The sequence below is a fragment of the Uranotaenia lowii genome, chromosome 1, assembly GCF_029784155.1.
Source record: "Uranotaenia lowii strain MFRU-FL chromosome 1, ASM2978415v1, whole genome shotgun sequence".
Taxonomy (NCBI): Eukaryota; Metazoa; Arthropoda; class Insecta; order Diptera; family Culicidae; genus Uranotaenia; species Uranotaenia lowii.
The window spans coordinates 8,487,557-8,507,425 of record NC_073691.1 but is presented as its reverse complement, the minus strand read 5'-3'; the positions used below and the strand labels follow the sequence as shown (position 1 = coordinate 8,507,425).

The following is a 19,869-nucleotide window of genomic DNA, read 5'->3' as shown; positions in this document are numbered from 1 at the left end:
AAACAAACAATTGCGTGTAGTTCAGTCATTTATTAACGAATTCATAATTTGTTTTTCATACAAATGTAGCATTTTCTTTACTCTATCATATAAAAAAATTAAAAAAATTATTCATTGCTGTTTCGAAGAAATTCTCGTACTTTTCCCGTAATACGGCACATTAGGCGGCGCACACCCTTTTCGTCCACCGTTTTGGCGATTTGATTCCACCAGTTCTTCATTTGAGTCATGTTCCTAACAAGTTTTCCCTTTGCCTTAAGCCTCCGCTTCGTGATTGTCCAGTATTTCTCTATCGGCCGGAACTGGGGGCAGTTTGGGGGGTTGAGGTCCTTCGGTATTACGCTGACCCCGTTCGTTGCGTACCATTCCATAACCGTTCTGCTGTAATGGCAGCTTGCGAGGTCCGGCCAAAACATTACTGGACGGTCGTGGGCACGAATAAACGGCAGAATCCGTTTCTGTAGGCACTCTTTTTTGTAGACTTCTGATGTCATTGTCTTGTCAGTGAGAAAGACTTTGGTTTTCTGTCCACAACTGCATATCCCCTGCCAAATCATGTACTTGCGGGCGAATTTATCCGCAAACACGAACTTAAATTTTGCAGGTACATCCCCCCGAGCCGTCGCCAAATAAAATTTTTGACCTGGGATTTGCCCAAAGTCCGCCTTCACGTACGTAGGTCTCATCGTCCATCAGAATACATCCGTCGAACTTGGTCAGCACTTGATCGTACAGCTTTCGAGCACAGATTCTGGCCACATTGTTCTGCTTCAGCGTCCGATTTGGCTGTTTGCTGGCTCGGAATGACCTTATTCCTTCCCGGAGACGAATTCGTCGCACCGTACTGTGAGCGGCCTGGAACTTATTGGCCAAATCGCGATCTGAAAGATTGGGATTCCTCTTGACGGCCTTGATGACTTTCCCACGCAGTTTCCGGTCGACAGTTCCACTCCGACGCTTCGAATGCGGCTTCCGAGCCGTCGTCAATGTTTCCTTGTACTGCTTGATTTCACGCCATACGGTATTTCTGGGCATTTTAAGCTGTTTAGCTAGCTTCGATGTTCGGCTTCCATGGCGGTTCGCATTCGCATTCGCATTCGCAGGAACAGTCGCCTAAAACTTCGGTTGGCGCTACGCAACAACTCTCCGTTTTATGAAATTACAGTCGGTTGGATTTGCAACATCTTCTCTTTCGAGATTGTGGTACACTTCCTGCATGTCTTATAATTTCAATAGAAGCTAAGTCTCCCATTTCGTTGCCTCAGATTATAAAATCTCTTAAAATGGAAAACCAGCCCCCACAGAATGTTGAAGGTGCCCTGGCCGAACCCTGCGGACTGTGTAGGGAAGGGGGAAGGTATGTTAGTCAACGTTTACTTACAGGTAGATGCAGAGATCTCTACGACCCACCCATAAACGTGAGGAGGTTTTGGAACATTGTTAGAAAATTTGGAGAAGGTTAACCCTGGGAGATGCTAGGCCAGCATTGCGGGTGATGGATTGTCCTACACCTCCTATGCTCCTGAAGTTTCCTACTGAAACACCTAACACTGACAGGGAGGTAGCCATAATTTACAAAAAAAATGATGAAGGGGGGGGGGGGGACTTATGCATGGATTAAATCATTCGAATATCTGTGAATATCATTGACTAATAATGAAACGTTTACTCAACAATTTGCATGTAACAATAATTATCGGTTTGTCAATTTAAACCTTTGAATTGATGTTTTCCTAACTAGTTTCCCTGATTGAACTAAAAAATTTCAAAACTGCATACACAAATGAAGTAGTATTCATTCGTAATATTTGCATTTTTATTCGAAAAAAAAAAAGTAATGAATATTCTTTTAAGCAATTTTGAAGTGATAAAAGCAATTTTGAAACAATTTAGTTCATCTAGCTGAATAGCCCCCATGAAGTCAAAAATAGTTGATAAAATTCGTTACTTTTTATTTTACTGAACTTGACACAAATGTTAAGAATATTATTAGTTCGTTTAAAAACAAAACTCTAACTACAAGCAGATTAAAAAACGACTGCACTTGACACCAATTCATTTACAATGTTCCTGCATGGAGGTACACAATAATAATAAAAAAGCTGTATAGCTACCGAAAATATTACTCAATAAGTTCAAAAGCTAGCTTCTAATTTTTTTATCTTCCACTTACTATAAACAGCATTGCACAAAATGTTATACAATTAAACATGTTTTTTTAAACTATAATTTTTAACAAGAAAGGTGAATAACGTTGTATGTAAATGTAATGGTAATGTCCAATTTCACAACAATGGATTAAATAATTGCCAACACAAACTAACTAAGAACATTGACACCGATAATATTAAATGAAATTTTTTGATTATCAGAGAGAAGAATGTTCTTGCTATTTTGATTTTACATATTAACTAGAGTAGGAATAAAACAAAAAAGGTAATAAGTAAATGATTCTATATCAATTCTAGATCAATCAATTTTTCTTAAGATAAAACTGTTAATTTGCTGCGCAATAGCACTGAGAGCTGAAAAAAGTCATTTGGGTAAATTTGAATAATGGAAATAGCATTTCTTCTTAGAGTCTCTAAATTATTTTTCTAAAAAAAACTCATTCACTTTTTATTTTTTTTTTTCACGATATCTTTTCTACGCTCCAACGATCTGCGTCACAGTGCTAATAAAATTATGAGTTTTCATCAAAAACATTATTATAATAATAGACTGTTGTAGTTCCAATCAGATTTTGTTATTCTATGTTCGGTAGTTTTCGTATCCAATCAGCATAACCACTTTGTTTAAGTTTCTCGGACCATAGTTTAAAGTGAGAAATAAAAATTGGATCTTCTTATGAAAACTTTTTGATGTATGAATACTTTCCTGTAAAATTGGCAACTATGCTACAGGATTGCTCGATTCAAATTGAACGAAAACTTAACTAAGCAGTTGAACGTGGTTGAACTTTGAAAAAGGCTCTACATTTTGTTAGTTAGGATCCGAACCGAAAGTTATTAGGTCAACTGCAAATGATTTTCTGCTTTCACATAAAGTTTTGCAGAAAAGTACTTAGCTCAAATTATGATAATAAATAATTATGGTAATAAAAAAAAACTGAATACTTATCTTATGATGTTCAACACATCCATGATGTGTTTCAAAATCCAGTTTGGAAGAAATCATCAGTCCAATAGCGGGGGATAGCCTATCCCCTATAGAACTTACATAATTTTAATACGCTAGCGCCACTTTTTCCACGAATGTTTGTGAAACTTTCCGGAACCAATTCACGTCATCATGAGATCACTGAAGAGCCTTCGCTAGCTATGACACGAACTTTTTCTTATAAGCGCCATCTCTTTTCATTTTTTCCAATAAAATGTCAAAATAAAACGTGGCGTCTGCCGAGAAAAACAAAAATGCAAAAACACATAATCAAAAAAAAACTTAATTGCACCGATCACACGATATTTTATTTTATAATTTCACAATGAGAACAACGAGAAACATTTCATTTATCGATTAAACAAGAAATTGATATTTAAACGCGACTGGAACACGCTTAAATCCACTTTAAAACTCTGTTGAAAACACTCGCGTCGCTTCACTTGTCTTTCGTCTAAGCCCATCATGTTCGGCTTCCATGGCGGTTGTTTACAAAATGCTATCGTTTGGTGTTATGACATAAATACATGGTGAAAGGTAATGAATTTCCCGACACGTGGGTGAAAAAAGTTTCCAAATCCGTCCACTAGGAGCGCCACAATGAGCAAAAGAATTTGTTCCAATATTAAATGAAGCAGACTTTAGTGCCAGAAATGATGAAACACATTTTCAGATTTTCGAATGTCGAATATTGAAAACTATTACAAAAAAAACAACTACCAGGTGCAGGATACGGATGAGTCATAAGTAGCGGGACTAAAGTTATGTCATCTTTTTACGGTTCTCGCTACAGAGAGACGAATTGCTGTATGCGGTTTTTGTTCTCCTCATTTTGGACATATTTTGTGTCAATCGTGTTTCCGTTGGGTCACGATGAAGATCGTGGATGAGCGTTGTCTCTGAGGGCGCGTCTTTTGGTTGCTTGAACAGGATTCGAAACAACATAAATCGATGGGACTAAAAGTGGACTCTATGTTATCCAAATCATAATTGCAGGGTGGCCACCCATTCGGGAAAAAGACGGGATTTTAAAACCAACGGGAAAAAAGCGGGAAAAAGCCGGGAATTTTTTCGAAAAGTCGGGAATTTTTGGCTCAATGAAAGTCTGTTCAATGAAGTTTTGTCGAAATAGGTCGAAACAAGTGGAAATGGATTGACAGTTGATCACCAGTCTCTTTCAAACTGACTTCGACCGATTCCTACTAGGTCGAAACGAATCCTCCTGACGAGCTGGATCGGTTTCGATTAGTTTGAACTTGCTTCAATAAACAACAAAAGGATGTTCCCGGACAGCCAGATTGGTAATAGAATAGAAATGGGAAGAACAAAAATTAGCTATTTGATTCCACACATGCCCTATTTTTTGAATGACATTTTCAAATTACTACAGAATTGCAGCGAGTTCGCATTAGGGTTTGACGAAACGTTAAATAAGATTATGCGCAACAAATGGATATTGGTGTGCGCTTATGGAATCACAACACAAACCTAGTTGAAGCTAGGTATATTGGTTCTACATTCTTATCGTCGACGCGCTCGAATGACCTTCTGAATGGCGTGAAACTATGTTCCTGATCTACTGAAACGAGTGATCCAGCAGTAAATTGGAAAACGCTCAAGGAACTAACTAGCGAAGTTCAAGAACTTGCTTCTAATCCGGCGTACGGTATTCTCCCCATTAGGAGCTGTGGACTTCACACTGTTCATAACTCGTTCAAGGAGGGACTGAGGAAAAGTGAATGGAATTTGGACGAATTTTTGAGGGCGTTGTATAGCCTGTTCATAAACATTCCACTTAGAAGGGCAGATTATACTGCAGTAACGGGTTCAACTACATTTCCGTTAAAATTTTGTGACGTTCGCTGGGTGGAAAATGAACGCGTTGCAGAACGTGCTGCCAAAATGCTACCGTATCTCAAAAGGTTTGTCGACGAGGTAAAAAAACAAGAGGCGAAAAAGATTAAGGAAAACCATCCTAATTTTAAACGGAGTTTTCCATCGATTTCCCGGTGGTATTCGACATTGTTGCTAAAGCTGTAGATGATAATTTGCTGGGACCAAAATTGAGTTTTTTTTGTTACGGCCGCCTCTACTGTTGAGTCCTTTTTTATGCGATTATCAGACAGAAGCACCGATGGTTCCGTTTCTCTTCGATGATTTAACCGGGCTTGTAAGAGCATTGATGGAGAAAGTTGTAAAGCTTGAACGACTAAACACAAAACCAAAAACACTTATTGGAATTGAACTCTCAGAAATAAATCTTTTACCTCCTGGAAGCGTGGAAATTGGATTCTCAACTAAATCGGCAATTAAGAAAGCAAAAGAGTCTGGTCATGTTTTCGACAAGGATGTCCTTGTATTCAGAAATAGCAGAAATATTTTTGAATAAAATGGCTATACGATCTTCCTTGTCTTATCCCATCACTCAGTATTTATCGTGCCTCAATCCCGATGTGATTGCACACTATCCAGATATTGCAAAAAAAAACTTTTAGAACTGTGTTTATTTAGAAGTACTTGTTGACAAGCATCACTGAAGTGCTTAACATTTTCGAATCGAGTGACATAGTTTTAGAAATTTAAAAAAACCTGCGATGATTTGTAGGTTAATTGGTAAACTAACTGAAACAAAAAACATTTAAAGATCATCTACCACTAAAAGAAACCTTAATCGATTTTCGTTTATATGGTTTCAAAAATGAATATTCGGAATTTTGTTTGGTTTTCTGTTGTAAAAAAAACATGAATTTCGTGAGACCATGCGGGAAAAAACGGGAAAAATGCGGGAAATAAAAATTGATTTTGAGTGGCCACCCTGTTTGCGAGGGTTGGAGGAATGACTAGAAAGATTGAGGATAAATGACCATTATCGTGTATTCATCAACTCCCGCTATCAATGACTCACTCATTTGAGTAAAAATTTTGACTCATTCAGTCTACTCAACATTGAACATCAAGCCAATTAGTGTTTGAAACTGTTGACCGAACTATATGGAATCTTGTTTCCATATTTTAAGCAATAAGTAACAGTTGGCTGTTTGGTTAAAAAAAAACTATAAAAGAAGTACTTACCTGTACACGACCTTCGCCTTGGTGTTCTTCACCCGGAAGTAGAACCACTGGGTGTGCCGGTTGGTGTACATGTCCGGCCGCAGGTACAACTCGTAGTATGTGGGCGTGATCTTGATGGCCCGGCCCAGATTTCCGCTCTCGAAGCGCGACTCGAACACCAAATCGTCCGGATCGAATACGTTCGGGTGGGCCGTCGTTTGTGCCTTCGAACCGCCAACCGTGGACCGGCTAAACTGTGGACGAGCAGAATTGGCAGTATTGGCATTGATGGCAGGATGAGTGTTGTTGTTGCTGATGGAAGAGGGGTCATCTCCCATCAGGAGGTGTGTTTCTAGCGATGGTGAGAGTGTGCTGTTGTTGTTGTTGGAGGAGGAGGAGGTCACGAAAGGGGAAGCAGGTACCGAGTCAATCTCGTGCTTGCTCTGTTCACCCTCGGAGTCGTTGTCGGACTCCGGATCACTGGCGTAGAAGTCCTGTGGTGCAGTTTTGGGAACTTCAACACCGTTATTGGTGCTACTGGCACTCGTGCAATCTTGTGAGCTTTGCTCCGGATTTTCCGGATCAAGGGACGAGACAGTGCCGTTGGTGTGCGTTAGTGAAGATCTGGATGACTGTTCGAGAGCCATTTTCTTCAGCTGGTCTTGGGTGAAGATCTCCGATTCGTCATTTATCTGTTCGTACGTAAGGTTCTGGTCATATTCACTGGGCCAATACTTGAGAAAGCCGTCGTACTGGACGTCATCGTCGGCGTACTCGAAAGATTCGTCGTCGTCGTCGTTTTCGTCTTCGCCATCGGAACCATCGCTATGACCAAGGTAGCGCCACAACGAATCGTCTTCCAGGTCCAACTCTGGGCTGTAGCGGCTATCCTGTTCAGGAGGAAACCAAGTGTCATTACTGGCGACGGAGTCCGAATCGGAATTTTCTTCACTTTCGTCATCGGAGCGGTCAAGGGCAGCGTACAAAGCGTGCAGATCCACCCGCGGCACAAACCGTCGCTTGTTAGTACTAGGAGCAACATTACAACCATAAGCGTCACTGTTATTTCGTTTGCCACTACCATTCTCTCTGTTAGAAGCAGGCTCACAGCTCAATCGGTTACTTTTGTCTTCATCATTTTCATCGTCTTCATCATCGTCTTCGGACGACGATCCTGTTCCCATCCGAAAAATATCTCTCGAGAAATTATCCTTTTCATTATTAAATTGAAAGATTGAAAGTGGCATGTGTTTATTCGCGAATGTTTGCATGAGTATATCGGTGTATGTGTAGGGAGCATACAAGAAAGAAAGATTCGTTGCTTTAAAGAGAATCATTTGAGGTCAACAGCTATGAACATTTAACAACAATAACCAGTGACCAAAACATCAACACGTGAAGATGAGCTGATATAATTGGAAGTATGAAATCAAACTCTTTAGAGGCCTTTGCCTCAACTGAATGTAGGTGTGATGGTTTTACTCATGTGGAAGATAACACGTGGATGACATTCGTTGATTTTTTTCCGAGCAGTTCTTTGGATGGTTTATAACAGAAAACTATACAGTTACTCGGGAATGAACCTGACACTGCAACCACTGTTGTGATATTAAATGTGTAGTTTTGATTATTTTCATTTTGTTCGATTATTAATAGATATTTTAGCATTGAATTCTTATACATATGTGTGTTAGTCAAAGTCGGATGTCAGAAATAATTGAAGAAATTTAAGAAAAGCACTCATTTTTTTAAAGATTGCAGAAAATTTGGAAAGCTTAGCCAACAACAACAACAGCATATCACTCCCGAATCTCGTTTTTTTCGCAAGATTATTCCTTCTTCAAATCAAAACATAAACAGTAACAACAACCAACAACAACGGCAGCAGCAAAGCTTCTTCAGTCCATCCGCCACGAAGAGGGACACACTGAACTTACATAATGTACCGCACTCGTTGGGTTGTAGTTGAAGACGATTACACCGTTTTCCTCTCCCACGGGTCGCGGCTGCAGTTCCTTGCCCGTGGGCTGGTAGTACGGTTCCGGCGATTCCGGCGCGTAGGCAATGTGGTAGATTCGCTCCTCCTGGACCTGTGAATATGGGAGAAAATATAACGAAAGCTATAAGTGACATTGTAAAAAATTATAGATGAAAATTGAAATCTTTTAAAAGTGTATTGGCACACATGAAACACAGAAATTTAAATTTTCAAGACGTTGACTAAGGAGTGTTTATTTTATAAACGGAAACTTTGTTTTGACGATATTTTATTCATTTATTGACCAAATTACATAGAATTTTCTGTACAACATTGCAAAACTAATCCAGAACAAGAAGAAAGTGAGAAATTTAAGCAAAAATTTTCAACGATTAAATTGGTGCACTTTTCTTCGAACTCCCCTCATAAGCCTCTTTACAGTTTCCGGCTTGACTTTTCGGTTGGCTTTTGTCCACATTTTCTTGAACTCGTCGATGGACTGTGCTTCTCTTCCATCCTCCGGTAGATTACGCTTGATGATTGCCCAGTAATGCTCTACCGGGCGCAGCTCAGGACAATTTGGCGGATTGTTATCTTTCTCAACAAAACATATCTTGAAGAAGGATTTCAGTAGTTTGAGAGTAGCTGAAGCGTAGTGTGCGGAAGCAAGGTCAGGTCAGAACAATGGTGGGCTTGTATGATGACGATAAAGGGGGACAAGGCGTTTTTCGATGCATTCCTTACGACAATATCAACCATTGATTGTACCTGTTGTGAAATATGGCGAACTTCTTTTTCCGCAAGTGCAGATAGCTTTCCAAACAAGCACTTTTTTGCCAAACTTTTCGATTTCAATGGATCGTTTATCAACAATTGCGTTGAAAAATTGAGGCCCAGGAAGTGCGGCTGTGTCCAGTTTGCAATAAGTTTCATCGTCCATCGAAATGCAACGGTTACTTTGCTTCTTCAAAATCGTATCCAGTCTCCGACATCGCTTCTCCGCTCGTTCGTGCTGTTCCGCGCTCCGTTTAGGATGTCTCTGCTTCCTATAGGTCTTAATGTGCTTCCTTCGTTTTATGTTTTGGACGGTCCCAACGGAAATTTTCAGTTTCTTGGCAATTCTTCGAACAGAGTTGTATTCATGTGACAACAAAAGCTTAACACATTTCTTCTCGATTTGTGAATTCACTGTGCCTCTTCTGGTTTCGGATCTTGGCAAATCTTCAAGAGTATATTGTTCTCCAAACTTCCTGACGATTTGATAAACCGCAGACTTTTATAGTTTCACAAGCTTTGCAATATTTCTACACAATTGTCCATCTGAGCAGTACTTTTGAATTATAAAAACACGGGTTTCTTTATCAATTCGTCCCACTTTACGTCGCTTTCTCACAAAAAAAATGCCAGTGCTTTATCAACAAACTTTTATACACGATGAAATCAGTTTCACCAAATTTGGGTTAAACGTAAACTTTTTATCGTAACATCTAGGTGTCCGTTTTATAAAATGAACACTCCTAAAAATCCTGATATATGTATCCGTCTTTCAAAAGTTGGAGAGACTATCATAAGATCAAAATTCTGATAAAAAGCAATGCAGTCCTAACAATTTTACCTACCAATTCTTCGTCTCATCCTTCTACCAAGATTTCAAGAACGTGAATTTCGAAGCTATCTCCCTCGTCCTTGAATCCATCAAATGTTGAGCTCGATCTTTCTGATCCGAACGCAACTGCTGAGACATTTTCGAACATCAGTACCCGCGTGTTCTCCAACGAATTCAACGAATTGAAGAGCCGCAAATTCGACTTCGTAGCGCTGCAGGAGGTATGCTAGAAGAGCTCAACGGTACGTACGTTCCGAGATGGTCATACCATCTACCAGAGCTGCGGCAACACACCCGATCTTGGAACAGCTTTTGTAACGATAAGGAAAATTCAAAAGCGTTTGATTCGGTGGTGGTCGATCGATCCACGAATGTTGAGGATCAAAAGTCGGGTCTTCAACATTAGCATCATCAACTAGACAGCCGGCACTTCTACGTCAGATCCTATCGAGGCGCCAACATCGAATTAGATCACTATCCAATGATGGTAAAGATGCGCCCAAAACTCTCCGTAGTGAACATCATATGATCCGGATCTGGGACACAGAACAGCTAGGGGGTAATATGCCCCATCTACAAGTAGGGCGACAAATTGGATTGTGAGAACTACCGAGCAACCATTGTCCTCAATGTCGCCTATAAAGTGCTGTTCTGAATCCTACTTCACCGCCTAATGCCACAAGATTCGTGTGAAGTCATCAGGAATACAGAATAGATCTTCACACTACGGCAAATCTTCCAAAAGTGCCATGAACACCAAGTCCCCACGCACCATCTACTCATCGACTTCAAAGCCGCATACGACACGATCGACCGTGACGAGCTATGAAAATTCATGGACAAGAACGGCTTTTCCATGAAGCTGACCGGACTGATCAAGGCGACAATGGATGGCACGCAGTGCTGTGTGCGGATTTCGGGTGAATTAACGAGTTCATTCTAATCGCGCAGGGAGCTTCGCCAAGGCGATAGTCTATCCTGCATGATGTTCAACGTGGCGCTCGAAGGTGTTATTCGACGAGCGGTGAGCTAAATGCGGGGCACGATTTTCAACAGATCCAGTTAACTTATCTGCTTTGGCGATGAAATTGATATAGTCGGCAAATCATCTGCGGCGGTAGAGAAAATCTACCGCAAACTGAAACGCGAAGCAGGAAGGGTCGGGTTGATGAATCACACATCCAAGACGAACTATATGATGGCCTGTTGTTTCGAGACCAACCGAGCCCGCTTGTCGAGTAACAAGGTCACGATCGACGGCGACGAGCTGGAGATAGTTGAAAACTTTGTATATCTCGGCTCACTGGTGACCGCAGACAATGACACCAGCCCGTGAGATCCGACAGTGAATTATCAGCGGGAGTTGTATATACTATGGACTCCACAAGCAACTGCGGTCGAAAAGACTTAACCCTCGCACGAATTGCCACCATTAGGTATATGACGCTCATTAGACCGGTTGTCCTTTACGAACACGAGACGTGGATATTGCTCGAGGAGGACCTGCTCACACTAGGAGAATTCGAGCGACGAGTGTTAAGAACCATCTTGAGCGGTGTGCAGGAGAACGGAGTGTGTAGGTAAAGGATGAACCACAAGTTCGCGCGACTCTTCGGCGAACCCAGTATACAGAAGGTGGCGAACGCTGGCCGGATACGCTGAGCAGGACATAATTCGAGAATACCGAACGACTGTACTGCAAAACAGGTGTTTGCTACGGATCCAGTAGGAATGAGACGAGCAGGAGTACAACGAGCTAAGTAGTTAGATCCAGTTAAGCTTAATCATGCGAATGTGGGATGTCCGGAAAATTGTACAACGGTTTCATTGGACAGAGTGAATTTTAGGAATTATGTGCATCATTGTGAGACGAAAAACTTGTCAATAAAATAAATAAAACACTTTTTGTTCACATTAAAAAAAATTATCAAAGAATGAAAGTTTTCCTGCAGCTTTTGGACAAAAAAATATTGTCAACCCGATTACTTCGGAATGGACTCCAAATGGTAGTAATGTAACATGTATTGCCAATACCTTGTCAACGAATTTTCAATGCAGTACAACGTTCTTACCCTGCAAGTTTTCGTGACAATGTATAGCGTGCTCAAAATTGTTGAATGCTACACACAAGCCACGATTCTTGTGTTTTTCCTAATTATCTCCATCACTATCGTTCAACATGATCCAGAGCAGCATTAAAAGTCAACCCGGATGTTGTGAACGTAATGCAGGTCACGTAAAGCAATTTCATCCGGGTCAAAGAAAGTACCTACTCCCATATCGAGAGGAGGAGGGAGGACTAATTTTAGTTTCGAGTGCTTCGAGCCAATCTTCATCCTCTCATCATGATGATTCCGGAGAAATGTTCTGGAAAAGTTTTCGGAAAGTCGGCAACAAAGACTTGGAACTCGATGCAAAAGTAGCAGGAAGAAAAAGCCTACGACCAACGATTTCTCCAGACAGTAATTTGTAATTCAAAACGGCCCACCAAAATTTCTACCTTTGGGTAGTTAGGGAGGAAGGTACCTCTTATCGTGTCCCGGCGAAGGGTCATAAATCAGAATTAGAAACAATCCACACTGGTCGACCGGTAACGAAAGTGGCTCTCTCTTCTACTGGTAAATGTAGGTCCGACGAATATTAACATAACAATTTAGTCGAACTTTCTCTATGGCCGATCGATTTCAACGACGATGACGCCCGAAATCCACTTTGAGTTGATGTTTTTCTTTGATAACTACTAGAAGAGCTTGGGAAAATGGCTCGCTGCTTTGCGATGATGAAACGATAACAGTTACTCTAGATAGCACATTGAGAACACGACGACGACGGCAGAAAATGGAAAAGGTGATTCGATTAAGAATGGGAGCAGCAAAAACTTCGGTTCGAATTGAGTTTGTTCTAGTGAGAAATGGATCTGAAAGTTAGCAGCTGATTGACCATTTCTTGTGGAGCTTAATCTTTCTTCAGTCGCGGCTCGGTTAAAAATAACACACCCAGCACACGGATAAAGTTTATCGAACTGCCATTATGTGAGCAGCCTGATGTTGTATTATGGGTAGGTGTGTGTGAATTGATGAGTTTGAGATGTTCATCGAAATCGATTGATAGAAGTTTTTTGCTCTTTTCGGTTTATAAACAAAATGGTTAAAAATAATCTTAATCCTCTTAAAAGTTAAGGATTGACTTACTCGTACTCATTTATTGGCCATCTGTTACCTCATCTATGAAAGACCCTTTCCTCCTGCAAACCATGGATCGACTAGTAAAACTCATTATTTAGTGCCAAATTTAATACTGTTCTGTCATATCTTTGTGACATTATCGTTAGGATTTTTTTTTATTAAACTTTTTGTAGGGATTATTACTTCTACCGGCCATCGGTCCAAAGTTCAGTATAGACGAAATTAGGCTTCAGTAAGAAATTTGTATGCTACTGATAAAGTACATTGCGAAAAAAAACGACTTTTGCATTTCATGATCTTAATTAAAAATCTTGTGAAGTAATGTTTCAGAATTACAAATTAAATATTTTATTGTATTTCAGAAATTAAGGCTAGAAAATCAAAGGAATCAAATATTTTGAAAGGAAATCCCAATGATCGTCCAGTCGTAATTTGAATATGTACCTCTAAATTCAGAATTCAAAGGTTGACGAGCATTTTAACCTAAGCATTGAGAAGAATTGCATAAATTAGAATACATACGATGACTAAAGTTGAATTAAAAAAGAAAAAATGCAATAATTTTTGGAAATGCTTCATCATAACTTTTAACTTTCTTGGAATTGTTAATCGTATTTGGAATTTTGGGTACAAAAATTCCCTACTATGCGTTGCTCTATTCTCTTTTATATTCGACAATTTTGTGTAAAATACCGTTTCATAACATTCAATCTTTAGCGTCAAATTTCTAAAACATTTATTTTTCGAGTTATACCGTAAAATAAGAAAGTAACCTTTCAAAATCGGATTCTTGTTCAAAACTTTTGATTTATTTGAATTTAAGGTTGAAGGACATGAAAAAGGACTGTCCATAAAAATTGCTCAAAGTTTTAAGCAGTATTGTCGTGAAAATCCATAGGATTCATTTTTCATCAAATACAAAAAAAAACATTATTGAAAGTGAAATCAACTATCTAATTGGTTTATCTTGCTAAAAATCATGCCAACTTAAAGTTTAGTTTAGTCTTAATAAAATTTTACACGAGATCGGTTTAAGTGTTACGAGCGATAGAAAACTTTGACACCTACCAGACACGCACATTTTTTCAACCTCTTTTGGTCTGCCATCATAAACTCCGACTAGCGAGCAGTGGCGTTGAAACCTCCAAGAAAAAAAGATAGAAACTCGCGTCATCCTCATCTGTTTGAAAATAGAGGACACGTTCCTCCTAACCGATTCGCGATTTTCACGAGCGCACGGGGAATTGGCAAATCGAGAAAATGACAAACCAAACGATCGATGCACACGGCAAATTTTCACTGAAGACCGGACCGGTATCTCTCTGACATTGTTTCGGAAAATCTGAGCCGGGCGAATGGCATAAAATAAAAATAAAGGATAAATGGAATTAAAGAAAACGCAACCTGTTTCGAATTTTGAAACAAAATCTCGAGCAGCCGTGCGTCGTCGTGCATACAAACACGCTTGTTTAACCGCTGAAAAGTACGAAAAAAAAACAAACCGATCATCAGTGAAGCCGCGTCCGGTTTGTGGAGTAAACACAATAATAACAATACCTAGTACCACTACTAGAGAGGGAAATCTCACCGGTAGTCGCGGATTTCAATAAAAAAAATAAGCACCGACATCCCCCATACGAATTTGATGTGCGAAACATGCTAATTTTGGCCGGCTTTATGGCAATCAGCTGGAAGAACTCTGCAGGTAGCGCGTAGACGGACGCATTCGAAAGCGATTTTTGTTTGTGGATTGTGTTTTTAAAGGCGCACGCGAACGTAAGTATACCGAAACAGGACTATTGGAGATAAGTAGGGGAGAGTGGGGATACTTGATCCCCTTTTCTTATTTTCACCATATCTTTTTGGAAAAATTTAGCAACTCGCCGTCTTTGACATTTTCTGACAGCTTGTAACTTCAAGTTTCTATGCTCCAAAAATTAGAACGATACTTGAACCCGTTGATGAACTAGAAGCATTTTCGTGGGAGTAAAAAATTGCGATTTTTCTGAAGTTAGGGGAGACTTGATCCCCTATTTAAGGAGACTTGATCTTTTATTCAGGAAGCCCTAATCCTTGTATAAAAATCAAACAAAACCCCAAGATAGAATGTTAATTGACTATTTTGGTCATGTTTGTTCTCATTTCACAATTTATAGCAGACATAAGAAGAAAATTCTATAACTTTGTCTCAACGCTAATAACATTGCATACTTAAAGGCGCCTTTTTTTATAATAAATAGAATATTAATTATTTTTGCTCTTTTCTTCAGACAATTGTTTGATAAATGTTAGTTTTTGGATAAATATTAGTAATTTCGTAATCAGCAATCAAAACGATCAATTCAGAAGAAGAATATGCCGTTTGGAAGGGGGATCAATTGTAACCCAACTCTAGGGATCAATTGTACCCATAATCAACATTTTAGAAAACTTTTTCTGAAAAAAGTTGAGAGTTTTCCATTGCTTTGAAAATATGGCATTATGAAGTTGATTTTACGCTCGAACGATTGATACATTGGAACAAATGTTTTTTTCATAATTTTCCCATGTAAGGAACATTTTAAAGTGATGAAAAAAGATCTTCAAGTTACATTTTGTGAAATTTTTCAAACAAAGTTCAATTACTCAAACAATTATTTTGTTAAAAAAATTTAAACTGCAAGAATTGTTATTTTGCTCATTTTGGCACATTTTTCTAGAACATTTGATCTTCGTAAGACATTCCAGTTTCGAGATATAGCTAAGGAATCAAGTATCCCCAGGGATCAAGTATCCTCATTCTCCCCTATATATTTTTTTTATTTCTGAAACAGTATTGGCAACCCATTGAAATGCCCGTACCCTAAGTTGCAATGGGTTAACGGCTGCGGTGTGTATGTTTGTGAAAATGATGGATCAACCCATCATTTTCCTGACAGTGTCGTTACACACAATCTTGTTAAACATGGTGTCATAATATGGCCTAAATTAGAAGAGGAGCTGGACATCTTTATTTAGTTTAAATTCAGCAGTAGGTTCAAAGATGTCTTATTTTTTTTTTCATGATCCATGTTGATAAGATGAATGGGAGTTGAAACACTTGCCCTCCCTTCCGCAGAACAATCGCAACATTTGGTAGTGAAAGTATCACAATTTACCATAATAAAAGTTGATACTTTCAATAGGGCATAATTCGTTTGGTTAGGTAGTTAGATGGTTTAGTCTTGTAGAATTAAAAATAGAGAAAACGTGTGAAAAGTATTACGATGTTAGGTAAAGGTTATGGTATTCGCCTCCCCAATGCTCTAGTAAGTGTGTATTTGCGGTTTATGAATTTCGTTGGCTTATTCTTAAATCAAGCATTTTACAAGAACTAGAGGCTCATTGGATGGGAATGCTGTTGTTGGAAAATGTTATATTTCATTTGGTAAGACGTTTTTTTTTTGCTTTTTATTTAATTATTCATTTTTAGCAAATCTTTACGTTTTTCGGTTTAGTTTGAAATTCATCTATGGAAGTATATATTAGAATGTACGGTTTTGAAGAATAACAATGAGTAGGTAGTCCTAATTACTGATTTCGGGCATTTTACAATAGGCATGCGGTATATTTTAATAGAACCCCTATGTAGATTTTTTGTAAATTATGATGGATTTTAACATTCAACTATGTGAGGTAGGTAGGGTACGGTAAGATGTGCTCTTATATCCATATTCTGGTAAATTTTCATGATTTTGTGATGTTGTGATAGGAATAAGGTAGCTTACTTCTACTATTAATTTGAGCTAGAATTTTTATTAGTTTGAAATAGGCTTGCAAAGTCAAACGACTCATTTTGATTTATATTTTGTGCAAACCCGAGCAAGGCCGGGTAGATCAGCTAGTAAGTTAATAAGTTAATAAGAGCGCATCCAAAAAGCAAAACAAACTCTCACATCCATATTTTGGTAAAATAGTATGATTAGCAATGAAATGGAAAAACTCTAAAAAGAAAAACAAAAATTTCAAAATTTAGAAAATGAAAGGCAAAAAATTAGGGAAAAACAGCAAATAACACTTCAATTACTTCATGCAAGAACTAATTCCTTCCTTTATATTTCTCTTTCCTCTCCTTTTCTCTTTCTTTTATTTTCATATACCCCTGCGCATACGATTCGGAGTCATATGATGACTGGATCCCGAGACAACTATCACGAAACCCATCACACATACCAGTGGAATTGGGGCGGAGACACGAAGCAGACGTTCAACAGACGACGACGAAGGAAGGAAAAACATATAAGATAAGTTAAAATGATGCCTTTAATAACACAAAAATTAAATGTAGTTAGATGCGTGGGGAGTATGTAGAGGCCAGTCTCGAACCCGCCCATGTCCTTCCTCCAACTGGTATCGGGAGGGGTTGGTTTATTATCTTGAACTGCATTTTATCCATATTCCATGGATATAATGAAGTGCTTGATGGTTTAACCAACGTCTCAAGATCGCTTACTATTCTACGCTGCCTTCTCTAAACTTTAAATTTTCTTCTCCAAACTATTCTAATTTTCATTTCCAGCGTCAGCTCCCCGAGCTATTTAAACGCCATAAAAAAAAAAAAAAAAAAAAAAAAAAAAAGTATTGGCAACCCATCGAAATGCGTTTGAAGGAAGCGCTTGATCAATTGTTAGAGATCGACTGTTTTTCTCGGTTTCTCAATGCCAATGAGGTCAATTTTGTGTTTACCTTTAACTCTCTGTAAGCTAAGGTCAACATGCCGCTATTAAGCCTACCCCCATTCTGATACCTGAAGGTCAACATTTAGTATGTGGAAACTTCAACGGAAATAACCTAGCAATTTTGAATAGATACATTGTTTCACGTTCCGATAGGACTGGATAAACTAACCTGACACTCGATCGGCCATCGGGGGGCCTGCTGGGGGCAGTCATAGTCCCGCTCCTTGGGCAGTGCGAAAAGTTCCCGTGGTTCCTTAAGCCGAGCGATCGGCCGCAGGGTCTTGGAGTCGGTGTTGACCTCCAGCTGGTTGGTTTTGAGGCTGTTGGACAGGAAACTGCCGAGGTAGCCGGCTGGAGGGAAAATGAGGAAAGAGACAGAAAAACAATAAACAAAAACAATCAGTGTGGTCAGAAATACTCTAATATTGATTTGTTTGCTAACAAGGGAAAATTACATAAAGTTTATACATAACTCTTTCACATGTGTTGAGAATGTTAATGCTTGATTCACACATCAGCTAACGTTGCTTTTTTCTGTTTCTTTCAGGATTCTTTCAACTAGCCACAAGTAAAAGGTATGTAGATAGCAACTAACGAACAAACAGTCTTAGAAAATAATGCAGCCGACCCTCGAAGGAAAAGGAATTCCCCTATAAATCAACTCTGCTTTGGTACACCCGTTCATTTGTTCACCCATCACCCACTGCCCAGATAGGCACTAGGCAAAGTGCAGTGCACTCTCAAACTAAAACCGATGGGGGACGTCCATGGATGACGTCAGTTCTGAAGAACTCACAGGGAAAAAATATACCGTAATAGCTTTTGTGAAAAACATTTCTTTCTATTGAGTTACTCTCTGGAGCCATTCTGTAAAAAAGATATTTGTGTTTTTTGAATTTTTTTTTAATATTTAGTATCAAAAGAGAGCAGAAAAGTACACTTGACATCGTAAATGGTTCTTTAAATCAAAAATTAGGGTTAGGTGGATAGATTTATGATAGTCATTGCTATTGAAAACTAATCTCTGGAGCCACAACTGTACGCAAAATTAACCGTAATTTTGATCTCCCAAGGATGTCGACCACAATTAAAATTCTCAAAATTATTCAGTCTAACGTTGTTTATAGTCAATCCCTCATTAAATGTGAATAGGAAGAAAACCAAACGAATAGAAAAACTAGACACTGCTGCCGACGTAAGAGTTTCCTTGTGAAAACTCATAGGTACATAGGTTGATAGGCAGGCAGCTAGACGAAGTCGCTAAAGCATCGCCCATTGCTTCAGGAAAAGAGAAGAAAAACGACAACGAGAAACGTTCGTTGATGACGGGATGAAGGTACCGACGAGAGCGATATAAATCTTTCCCATCCGGCCATCGCGTCCTGCACCGGTCAAACAGTTTCTCGGTCGGCCGAGACTAATGATGTACATTTCGTTTGGACATGCATGTTAGTAGTGCCGGCCAAGTGCGGGTGGTGTTCTTTCTGCCGTGATATGTTTTCATCCACCCAGCCCAGCACCCACCCATTGCATATCCCCCCATCGCTGTCCGATTTAATGCTTAAGCTTTTCCAATCCAATCCTACTCGACCAAGGGTTTTTGATTCAACGCCCACAAATGGCAGGTTTGTGTGTTTGCAGATTTAGTCGGATTACCTTCGGGGCTGAAATCAGCTGAGAGTACGTACCTACTGATATTTGGGTTCTAAACCGTACTTTCGGAAGCTATCCATCTAATTTTCAATGTATCTACAACTGGTCCGGAATACACTTTTAATTTGGCTACAACATTTATTCCTGTTGAATCATAAACAACGATTTCACTTAAATTATGCAGCAAATGTAACTAGTAGATCAGATATGACGTTCTCGCAATTGGGTATAAATTGATAGTTTAAATGTCACTTTACCAAGCATTTACCTAGAAAGGAAACAAATTACGCAAGGGTTGAACTTAGAGAGATATTTTAAAACTAGATTTTTTGACTAAGCCTTTTAAGAATGAATTATTTGCAGTTTTTAAATTCAATGTTTGACTTTCGATATGATTTTCTGCTTTCTGATTTGATAGTTTCAAAAAAAGCTTGGGTATATGAGTCGCTTTGAGTGAGCTTCACCTGTAGATGCAGAGATATCCACGATGGAGAGATTTTTGAGGGGTTAAGTTTGAGAAGGTGAACCCTGGAAGATGCT

At 39.1% G+C, this 19,869-nt stretch overlaps 2 protein-coding genes across 6 annotated transcripts in view; one reads left to right on the top strand and one right to left on the bottom strand.

The window, feature by feature from the left end:
* The window catches only part of LOC129739591 (glutamine-dependent NAD(+) synthetase), a 123,362-nt gene that overhangs the window by 28,015 nt on the left and 75,478 nt on the right, over positions 1 to 19,869 (top strand). For both annotated transcript variants that reach the window (XM_055731068.1, XM_055731069.1), the window contains one exon: positions 18,224 to 18,251. The gene's annotated coding sequence lies outside the window, so the exon portion shown is untranslated. The remainder of the gene's footprint in view (positions 1 to 18,223; positions 18,252 to 19,869) is intronic.
* Positions 1 to 19,869, bottom strand: part of LOC129739589 (cytosolic carboxypeptidase 2) — an 89,408-nt gene that overhangs the window by 27,682 nt on the left and 41,857 nt on the right. For 3 of the 4 annotated variants that reach the window (XM_055731065.1, XM_055731064.1, XM_055731063.1), the window contains 4 exons: positions 17,846 to 18,027; positions 8,148 to 8,300; positions 6,633 to 7,100; positions 6,232 to 6,464 (listed from right to left, as the gene is read on the bottom strand). In XM_055731065.1, coding sequence (XP_055587040.1) covers positions 6,232 to 6,464; positions 6,633 to 7,100; positions 8,148 to 8,300; positions 17,846 to 18,027 — 1,036 coding nt within the window. The remainder of the gene's footprint in view (positions 1 to 6,231; positions 6,465 to 6,632; positions 7,101 to 8,147; positions 8,301 to 17,845; positions 18,028 to 19,869) is intronic. The other variant, XM_055731066.1, reaches the window with a different exon arrangement.